We start from the raw sequence: 10,386 nt of genomic DNA on the forward strand, positions 1-10,386 counted from the left end.
AGCAGGCCTCCGGGGTCTGGCAACCCGTTGTAGAAAAGGGGGAGGTGAGGTTTTTTCCCCAAGAACAGGACACCCCATGCTGCCCGGCCGCCCCCCCCCCCCCATCACTGCCCCACTTAGACTTTGATAAATCACCACAGGCAGCAGAGGACTGAAGAGGGTGACCGTCTCCCCCCCCCCTTCACTTCGCTGGATATTTCAATTTCATACATGACACATATGAGTGTCTCTGCTGCTCCTGACCGATCCATTTCCTCCCTGAGACCAACATCAAGAAAATAACTAAAATAGAAATACAGGTTTAGTGAAGCTGCAGCAGAACTTTAGGTTCCCCAGTTTTCCTCATTTCAACGTCTTTAAAACATTCATGTTCTGGCACAAGCAGGTGTCAGTCATCTTATAAACGTTGTTCAGTCGTTCAAGTACCACTTTCAGTTTTAACAAGTTAATTGTCAGAATATTGAATTATTAAATTTCCCTTTTTAAATGTTGAAATTTTAAATCTATTTCATTAAAATGATTAATTATTCTTTTTTAAATTAGTTGAAGTTAAATCATTTCGACGTTTTGTTTTTGTTGAATTAAAAAATTCAAATATTTTCTAAATTAATTACATTTCTTTTACACAGAGTTTAACTTATTTTGATTTTTATACATACATACATATATATATATATATATATATATATATATATATTGATATATTTGTTTTATTGATTCAATTTGTTTGAAATAGTAATAGTAATTTAAATAATTGAATAGAAAAATATAATATTTAGTTTAGTCTTAATTATCTACCTAACCTAATTCCAATACTCGTTGCGCTACTATATAATCATTTTTATATTGCCTTTAAAAGGCCACGAATTAAAAAATAATACATTTAAAAATGTCATATTTAAATTATTGGAATTAGAATATCAAACTCTTGAGTGTAAGAAAATAATTAAAGAATATTGAGTTTTTTTATTTAATTGTTAAAAACAAAATCAACCTTTCACTTAAAATATAATTGAAAACAAAAATAAAGATGCAGTTTCTGTCCTCCATCGGTTTTCCTTTATCCAACACTCTTTCCTCTTTAGTGTGCAAAGTGTCTTGATGTTTAAACGTCAGGTTTAGGGGCCGAATCATGCCTGCTAAGTCATTCTATGTGGCCCCGGAGAGGTTTGAACACATTTATAAATACTATTACAAAGTTTACTAGAACTAGATCATTGGCAACACGTGACGATACTGTGACACATGATGTCCATCAACTGGCTAATTTTTCAGGAAGCAATTATAAATGTAACTCTGAAAGAAAGAGTTGTTGTATAAAGTTTGTGTTGTGGTAGAAGAAAAAAAGCAAAAAGTAAATATGACTTTTTACATGTGCATATATGGTGAGGCAGCTCACTCGTCCGTCACCTCCGTCTCCGTCACATCCTCATAGGTGAGTGACGGCTCTGCTTCCTCCGGGGACTCCAGCTGCCACATGTGCTGTCAATAAAGAGAAGTTTGCAAGGTTCAGAGCTCTGATTCTGATTCTCCCTCGAGGGTCTCTACAGCGGTGTTTGCACACAGTTAGCTGAAGCACTGTCATTATCCACGATCAACTTGAACCTCATGTATGGACACAAATAACATCACGTTTATTATTCATGGGTTCTAGTTTCAGGCCCAGGTTGACACAGTGATCCATTTAAAAAAATGTTTTAAAGATAAATAAAATAAATGTATCTTCCTAATTTGTGGACTTTTGGGGCTTAGATTCTCATAAAAATGACTCAATGATTCTTAAAAATGTATTATTTAATTCAAGTAAAGAGAACCTGAAGCACTCAGAGAGCGCAGACCTCTGCCAAGCTACTAATTTCCATCAACCTGGGATTTTGTTTGTACCCAATTACTTTACATTCATTTTCATTTCATTTAAAATATTTAAAATAGTTTTGATCATTGTGGGACAGTAAGTGGCAAAGCATCTTGGAACCTGCGTGCACCATTGTGGGACATATCTTCAAATTATTTGGGGATCCAGATGGTAATTTGGAGGATCAACGTTTCTTGAGTTTCTTTTCCAGTTATCAACGATTCCCCAAAGGTTGGAAGAAGCCAACTGAATTTAGTTAGGTTTAATTGACAAATTACAAAGTCCACAAATCATTTAAAAATACCTCTATCTGCAAAATAAACATCTGATTTTTGCAAATGTATTTACAGGAGTCAATGTTATAGTTATTCATATATATTTATATATATACTGTATATACTGTATATATATTTGACTGTATGTAAGAAATAATGTATTATTATTTGGCTTCACTTTTAATTGGATTCTTGCCAATAAGTGGAACTTTATTATTCAGACTGATACACTTCCGTGTCATTTATCTAATCTAAATCTAGAGACCGTGGCCTTATTTGGCTGAAATTCCCATCAACACGCGAGACGGAACTCTAAACAACAAATAAAGCAATGAAATTGGCCTCATCATTTTCACAAGGGCAGCTGTTTCTGGGAGAGAGGCTTCGACACTGTGACCAATGTCGGCCGGGCTGTTTAGTCCAAAGCAAATTGAGTTGTGTATGTGTAGTTGTGTGTGTGTTTGTGTGCTCAAAACGTGTGTGTCGGAGGCAATTAAGCAAACAGATTCGACTTCACAGAAATGATGCATGATGGATGCGAGAGGAGATGCTCTCGGACATTTATCGGACAAATGAAATGGCTTTTTGTGTGTGTGTAGGTAAGTGTGTGTCTGTGTGTACTTGCTAGAGAAAGGCTTTGGAAAGCGACACAGCTGAGAGAAATGTGTGGGCTCAGTGAGGATGCTCTATTCTTCCAGTCATTAATCTTCCCTTTTACATTGTGTGTGAATTTGCATTATTCTCACTTATAACCACACGTGTATTCAAACGGGGTCAAAGGTCAATTCCATAGTTGCACACATTATGTGTTATTGTTTGTGTCTGTTTTGACCATTTGAAGCATTAATGCTGCACAACTGAAACGGCTTCAGCTCGTCCTCACATGACTTCACCACCATCAACATGAACCATTTATCTTTCTTTAGAACCAGTTTTTATAGACCAATAAACTACTATCCCTCGAGTACTAACTAAAATTCCCTTAAAATATATATATTTTTCAAGTTAGTAAGCAGGTTTTTGTTAAGATGGATTATAAATTAATAAAAAATGGCCGTCAAAGTGAGGTTGATCTCTGGCACTGTAGATCTAGTTTCACGTTTTTTGGGATGTAGCAGAAATCAATGTGAATCCCTAAATAAATGATGAAGGCTAGTCCAACTACTAGTTTCTTCTATTTTAAAGGTTGCCATGGTCTGCAAAAGAAAATTCTTAAAATATTCAACAACATGTAAAAAAGGAACAATAATTGTTATCCGAAGAAAAAAGTGTAGGTCAGACATTCAGCAGGAGTGAAATCCTTCAGGATATTCCGTCAAAATGCGGTTTAATTTAACTTAATTTAACTTTTCTAATGAAAAAAAACAAAAATTCATCATCAAAATGTCTTCCAGCAGTTGCAGTATTTCCTTTGTCAATGTTCTTGTCAGTCATATAATAATCTAAATTGCAGTTTACTTTCCTTCATCTTTATTTACCGTTGTTTTTATCCACAAATGTCTTTGAGCATGATTGACATGTTTAACTCGACTGTTTAACAGTATGTTGAGTGACTTAAATTGACTCGCATTAACTAGGTTAACTAAGTGTTTGTTTTCATACTTTTATTTAACCAGAACTAGCATTAGCGTTTGTTGCAAGGTAACTGCATGTAGCAGACTTTAAAGGCAGCTTCATCATAAGTCAAATCTTGCCGACCAGGATAAATAAGTGTTATTTATTTTAACATTCTTGCTTTATTAAGACATTTTCACTAAACAATCGACACTGTATCATGTTAGCATCTTCAATTTAACGTGTTAGCTGCTCATGCTAGCTTCATTCAGTTGCTATTAAACAAGCGTGATTTTTGATACATGAATGTTTTCAACATTTAATTCAATAACAGGAATTACCATAAAATTGTAAATAAATACATATTCATTCCAAATTATACCTTACTTTTTGTTTTTTATTATTAAAATATTTAGTTATTTATTTCAGAAAATAAGTCCTACAATTATTTTAAATATTCACAACTTCAAAATATCATAAAATAAGACATTACTATTCAGAAATGTTACTACAATAGTTTCAAATGGTTACATTAGCACTAAATATAAAGCATATATTACATAATAAAAAATAAAAAAGGTTTTGTCATGATTCAGACCTTTTAATTCTTTACCAATCTAATATTAAAGGTTTATCATTTATAATATTAGATTCACCTCAAAACTCCTTGAACGGTAATTGAGTGATTATTAAATGATATTTTGTGTGCAGGTGGCAGAGCTGGAGTCTCAGCTGGGACGACCTGCAGACGCCGGTCACACTGACGGGGAGGAGCTGAGTCACTCTTTGGAAGAACTGGAAGCCCAGCTGAGCGCAAAAGACCAGGTACGATCGTTCTTGTTGAGCCTCATGCTGTTATCAACCTTTAGATTTTACCTGCAAAAATTCATATTTCTCAGGGGCTGTTCTATTCATTCACACATATATTATTATTTATCTATACATTTAGATATTGTTTTTTTAATATTTATTTATTGATTTATAATGATGTCATTTATCATCCGCCATGCTCCATGAGTCAAATTGCAGTTATGCAGATAACAGTTAAAAAAAAGTGTTTCTCTGCATCACACTGTCGCCTCGAGAGGCTGAGAGAGTCTGAACTGAAACTGTCCTGCTGACGAGAGAAAGTGTGTTGCAGGAGATCTACAGTCTGCAAAGCAAGAGAACAGACGTGGGAGAGCTGGAGAGGGAGAGGGAGGAGGCCATACACAGACTGCAGGTAACAACACAACTTTCAAACAGCTGAATGCTTGTGTTGTATCTGGGTCAAGGTGACCCTGAGGCCGGAAACCAATTTAATTTTCTTTGAACCCTTGTGTTGTCTCTGGATCAAGTTGAACGACCTGCAGCACTGCGTATGTATTTGTGGAAGCCAGGGAGGTTGTTCTTCTTGACACAGAGACAACACAAGGGATACCTAAAACACATTTGTTTTCGTGCCTTTGGGTCACATTGACCCTGAGACACCACACGGGTTAAAACGACTGGCCCTCGATTATAATCTCGCCCTCATCTGATTGGACAAGAGTTCAGTGTTGGTGTGTGCACGACAAGGTGAAAGTAATGTGATTGAATCTGAATATCGCCTCTGTTGAATATTACATGATCTTTATTGTGTTTCTGCGTCCTTTGATATTATGTATATTCATACTTGACCTTTACTGTCTGTGGTCGGGATTTAATCACCGGCACGTCTGCAGTGATGAATGAAGGAATTCTTTGTTTGTTTGGTTTTGCCGGTAGAGTCGCAGCATCACCGCTCATACAAATGTCTAGTTTAGATCATCAGCTGCGAGTGTGAAAGTGAACTCGTGCCAACGAACTTTGAATATGAATTATGAACACTGAATATTTACAGCATCAACATCCCACTTTGAATTTCAAAAACCATCGCACTTTTGCCATCTATTTTTGTTTCAATGCATGAATAAATAATTTATTCAGGAATAAATTATTGTGTAAAAATGAATTCGGTGTTAACATTATATAGTAAAAGAAATGTGTCATAATTCAATGTAAAAATAATAAAATGTAAATAGACAGCAAAATATGCTGCTTATTGTGATACTTTAAGAACAAGGATATATTTGTTTATTAAGTTCTGCTAGATTCAACTGTATCCTCTCGTCCTCAGCCATCGCTGCAAATTCACAGAATTTCATGGTTCCTTAAGCGACTGAGGAAGTAATGACTGCTGTCATCTACTAATTGGAAGTTTAATTGCAATAAAAAAAATTATTAACAAACGCCATAAATATTTGCCATGTTAATACAAACTTTAGACACACTTTATTGATATATAAACCATAAAAGAACTATGGTAACTATGGAATGTTAAACTGCTATTTTAAGTAAGTAATTTTTTTTTTTTTTAAATAGCAACGGAAATATTTAAGTGTATGAATATATTCATAAGCTACATTATCTCTCTGTTTGCCCCAAATGGCCAATTTTATTTTATTTTCAGGCTGTAAAATTTCAAAGACAAATTTTCACTCTTAAAAAACATGTGTCTGGCCAATGTTAGCATTAGCTGTTTTTGTTTTCATTTCTGGTTTTGAATGAGCTTTTTATCAATTTTCCTGGTGTTTTAGCATAAGTATGCTATCTAACCACAGGATGCTAATGCTAGCATCATCTAACTAGCTAACTAAACCCAGTTAAAGTTAAACATTAATTGAGTGAATCCCTCAAATCAGCTGTAAATATGACGCACATGTTTTTTTTTTTTCAAGGAGCTGGAGAGACGAAACACAGAACTGGAGAACCGAGTCCAGAGCGCAGAAAAGACATTGGCGTCGAGCCGGGAGCAGCGGGAGCAGGCGGAGGGGGAGGTCCAACATATCATCGAGGCTCTGGACGTGAAGATCTGTGACCTCAATGACCTCAGACAAAGTTTGGCCAAACTCATCGACAAGTAGTCGCAGCAGCACGCGGCTGCATCTCCACCGTCCCAGAGAACAAACCCTTCATTTTATATAAGCAGACTCTTTTTCCTCCTGTGTAACATTAGAACCACATGGATCGGTCATCATGTATTACGTATTTCTGCAACGGTGTGACGTATGAAGCATCTTTATTTATCAGTCTGCACTGTTGTCACACCAACATTACACATGACGCTCCTGCTCTTTTTGACCATCATACACTTCTTCTGAGGGCTCATCCAGGTGTTGGAGTTTGGTTAAGAATTAAGGGGGGAAAAGAATATTTGAACATGTATTTGGGCTTTTTGATTATATTAAAAAAAACTGTTTTGATCACACAAAAATATTTAAATTCTGACTACGTTGGAGAGCAGGGTTGCCAGATTCAGCCCAAAATCCGCTTTAAATTAAACCTGCTAAACGGGACAAAAACAAACCAAACACACAAGCAATATTTTGTAAACAATAAAACAGTAAACAGCATAACAAGACGCATAAAATGCTATTTTCCCGACCGAACATGTTGAAAAGAAATCCTAATTCGGCCGAAACGTAAGAAACCTGGCAACATAGTTATGCGGGTGGATGTAAACGATGGAATTAAATATATTTTTTTAATTATTCTAAAAAGCCGGGTATGCATAAACATGGCCATAACCTCTACAGTGTGTCCAGGTACACCTCATCGCTCCTTATAAACGAGATAAAATGAGTTTTAAAAAAGCTAGCAATAAGCTAATGAAAATAATCATTCAAAACCAACGATTAACAGATGGCGCCACCTATTGTGCGTTTCATTTTATGTCAAATTGAAATGTCACTAAGATGAATTAAAATAATTATACCTCTGCATGTTTTAATAATTTAGCATTAAAAAAGGGACAAACATGTCAGTTCTTGACCCTTCACTTTTTAAATATTCATTTCACTGTGTTGTATTGTGGAGATGCAGCTTCTGACCAACAAAGACTGGATCTAGTTCGGACGCAAGTAACCCTGAGAAATGCAACAAGTCAACGGTCTCTGAAGACTCAACCTCCCACACAAGGTCACATTTCTCCCGCTCAGCATCCTTTCCCCTCCTTGTGTACGGAGGTCGATCTTCACCCCGACGAAGCTCCTATTGGACTTGAGAAAGTTTGTGCCAAGTTTTGTTTCCTTAGATCTTTGTGCTCCTGTCATTCTAGAATCATGTTTCGCAGAAGTCTAATAGTGTGACATATTTGTACACGACTCACACCCGAAGCACAACATTGATCGGTACTGAAGAGTCAGATGTTTTGTCACAGGTACGAGTCTGCAGCTGCTGAGTGACGTTGTTAAACCTCCATGTTGAAGTTCAAACCAGTGGAACAGATGCAATGTTTAAAATAGCTCTAATGTGTGCTAGTTTGAAGGCGATTTAAAAAGCCTGAATAGTTAGCGACGTACGACGGAGCTGTTTTCTTCACTTTGACAGCGAGGACTGGGACTGCAGATGAAGACGTGTTTAACTTGCAATAAAGTGTTGCATCGTTTGTTCCTCTATGACTATATTTGTAGGCAAATAAAACTTTATGGCTTCTAATACATGTTTTGTGCTGCATTCGAGTCAAATCAAGTAACTAAATCTTTACACACAGGTCTGCCATCAAGTCACGTTTTCAATATAGGACAAACTACACAAGTGAGTTTTATTGGATTTATTTTAACACAAAAAGGCAAGTAAAGCCAAATTCCGTCCAACTGTCTACTTCAGCTTCTTCTTGGGGCGCAGGTTGTTGGTGTGTCCACACTTCTTCTTGCGGCAGTTGACGGCACGAGGGTGCAGACGAGCGTAGCACCTTCAGACACATTGATCAATTAGGCCATTTAAAAAAAGACTTGTGCATTAAAACCACAGCAGCCTTGAATCTGGCTGGAGGGAAACATCAGACTTACTTGCGGCAGATCATCTTGTCGCAGTTGTATTTCTGGGCCAGCTGCCTGAGGGAAGGCTCGATGATGCCACCACGCAGACGCAGGACCAGATGAAGGGTGGACTCTGGAAAAAAAACAACGGTGTTCATCTCATGAGATTAAATTCTAACGAAGACAAATTAAACCTACAATTCTGAAACTAATGTTCCCATCTTTAAATCTGCCCTTTGCACTTTTGTTGAAGCATCCAACCTGAAGCACTGAAATTAACTCAGTTGCCATTGTGCCGATAAAGTAATGTGCAGATTGTTCTAAAGAAGAACATCTAGAGGGTGCATCCTGCATCTACTAGACATATTTAAGTTAATTATACAATGACAGCTGAAACTTTTAACTTTCATAGTCAGTCAGCTACATTAAGGTCTGTTACATTACTAAACAAGTGCATTTAAGATCCATTACCTTTCTGAATGTTGTAGTCAGACAGAGTGCGTCCATCCTCAAGCTGTTTGCCAGCGAAGATCAGACGCTGCTGATCAGGAGGGATTCCTGCAAACAACACAAACAAAACAGTTTATACAATAGAACTGGTAAAGAGTAACTTTGATCAGTGGTGGCCTATTTTCTAAAAGGCCAAACTTTACATCATTACGATGAACTGTTTAGCCAAAACAAATAACCGTAAAACACAACCTATAAGAATTATAACGTTCCACTAAAAAAAAAAAATTTAAGGTGGAACATTATAATTCGTTTTATCATCTTATACATTTATTGTGAGTCAAGATATAAACTAGATATAGATTTACTCTTTCAGCATCAAACATTTCTGTAATGATCAGTTTAATAATTCAACCCTAGAATCGAGTTCGGAAACATCTTGTATTAAACAACAGTCAAACGTCCCGCTTAACAAACAGCATGTACTGGCCTTAACTAGTGTGATCCACGTCAAATGGTTTGACACACCTTACGAGTCAGTTCCGTCCTTATCTCATTCTTTTATTTAAGCTCATCTGATAAAAAAAATTAAGGAATACACGAACCTTCCTTGTCCTGGATCTTGGCTTTGACATTTTCGATAGTGTCGCTGGGCTCAACCTCGAGGGTGATGGTCTTCCCCGTCAACGTCTTCACGAAGATCTGCATGTTTGCAGGCTGTAGAGAGGGAGACGTTGTCAGCGAAACAGTTTTTGGAACTAACGTGTTAAAACCATTAAAAGTGCGACTGATACGATAAGAGTGAACCGCTGACATGTGAAGTCAATGATGACGCGGTAAGCTAATGCTAACAGCGGGCCTGGCCACATGCTGGACCCGAGAACTTTATGCACAAATATAACATCCTTCGCTGCATTCAGCTGTCAAACGTTACTTTCCACTGCCGCATATAACACTTACGCGCACGGAAATGTAACTTTGAGTTCAAATAAATGGCCAGTTCAGCCGTTAAAAACTCTAAATATGCAACAGAAACGCGAACCCACCCGGCCACTCGCTGAGCCTCACGGAAAGAGAGCGTAATATGGTGACGACACTGAACGTCACTTCCGCCTTCGTCTTCTTCGGCTGTTGCAAAAGAAACACGACGAGCTTATATTGCTGTATATCGTCGCGAGTGAATAAAATAAGTTAAAATATTTGTATTCAATCTTTAAAATATGTGATTCTTTAATGGAATCTATGCTTAATGTTTGGAATAATATGATACATGTTCCCATGGAAAGGAAAAAGCTAAAAAAAACAAAACAATACAAATATAATATAATGTGAGTGCAAGACTTTTTAAGACGCGCTGCAGGAAGGCGAGATTTCCTCGCTCCTTTCAGCCCACACATGTCTTGATATTTACACTTTAAATTTAAATGTACAT

General features: G+C 36.9%; 2 protein-coding genes across 5 annotated transcripts in view; one reads left to right on the forward strand and one right to left on the reverse strand.

Moving 5' to 3' along the window:
• LOC148086668 (homer protein homolog 3-like) overlaps positions 1-8,181 on the forward strand; it is a 47,984-nt gene extending 39,803 nt beyond the window's left edge. For all 3 annotated transcript variants that reach the window (XM_087784851.1, XM_087784852.1, XM_087784853.1), the window contains 3 exons: positions 4,396-4,509; positions 4,826-4,906; positions 6,423-8,181. In XM_087784851.1, the coding sequence (XP_087640977.1) occupies positions 4,396-4,509; positions 4,826-4,906; positions 6,423-6,608 (381 nt within the window). In that variant the 3' untranslated portion in view covers positions 6,609-8,181. The remainder of the gene's footprint in view (positions 1-4,395; positions 4,510-4,825; positions 4,907-6,422) is intronic.
• A 100-nt stretch (positions 8,182-8,281) lies between these two features.
• On the reverse strand, positions 8,282-10,023 carry uba52 (ubiquitin A-52 residue ribosomal protein fusion product 1). Of its 2 annotated transcripts, none has more exons than XM_087784854.1 (5): positions 10,001-10,023; positions 9,560-9,671; positions 8,976-9,062; positions 8,535-8,637; positions 8,282-8,437 (listed from the first exon to the last, which is right to left on the reverse strand). In XM_087784854.1, exons 2-5 carry the CDS (start codon positions 9,660-9,662, stop codon positions 8,344-8,346), a joined length of 387 nt encoding a protein of 128 aa, XP_087640980.1. In that variant the 5' UTR covers positions 9,663-9,671; positions 10,001-10,023; the 3' UTR covers positions 8,282-8,343. The 2 variants fall into 2 exon arrangements, with proteins under 2 accessions (XP_087640980.1, XP_087640981.1); XM_087784855.1 differs by lacking the exon at positions 10,001-10,023 and adding an exon at positions 9,915-9,937.
• Positions 10,024-10,386: the final 363 nt, after the last annotated feature.

Source organism: Callionymus lyra, chromosome 2 (genome assembly GCF_982586985.1).
Source record: "Callionymus lyra chromosome 2, fCalLyr1.hap1.1, whole genome shotgun sequence".
Classification (NCBI taxonomy): domain Eukaryota; kingdom Metazoa; phylum Chordata; class Actinopteri; order Syngnathiformes; family Callionymidae; genus Callionymus; species Callionymus lyra.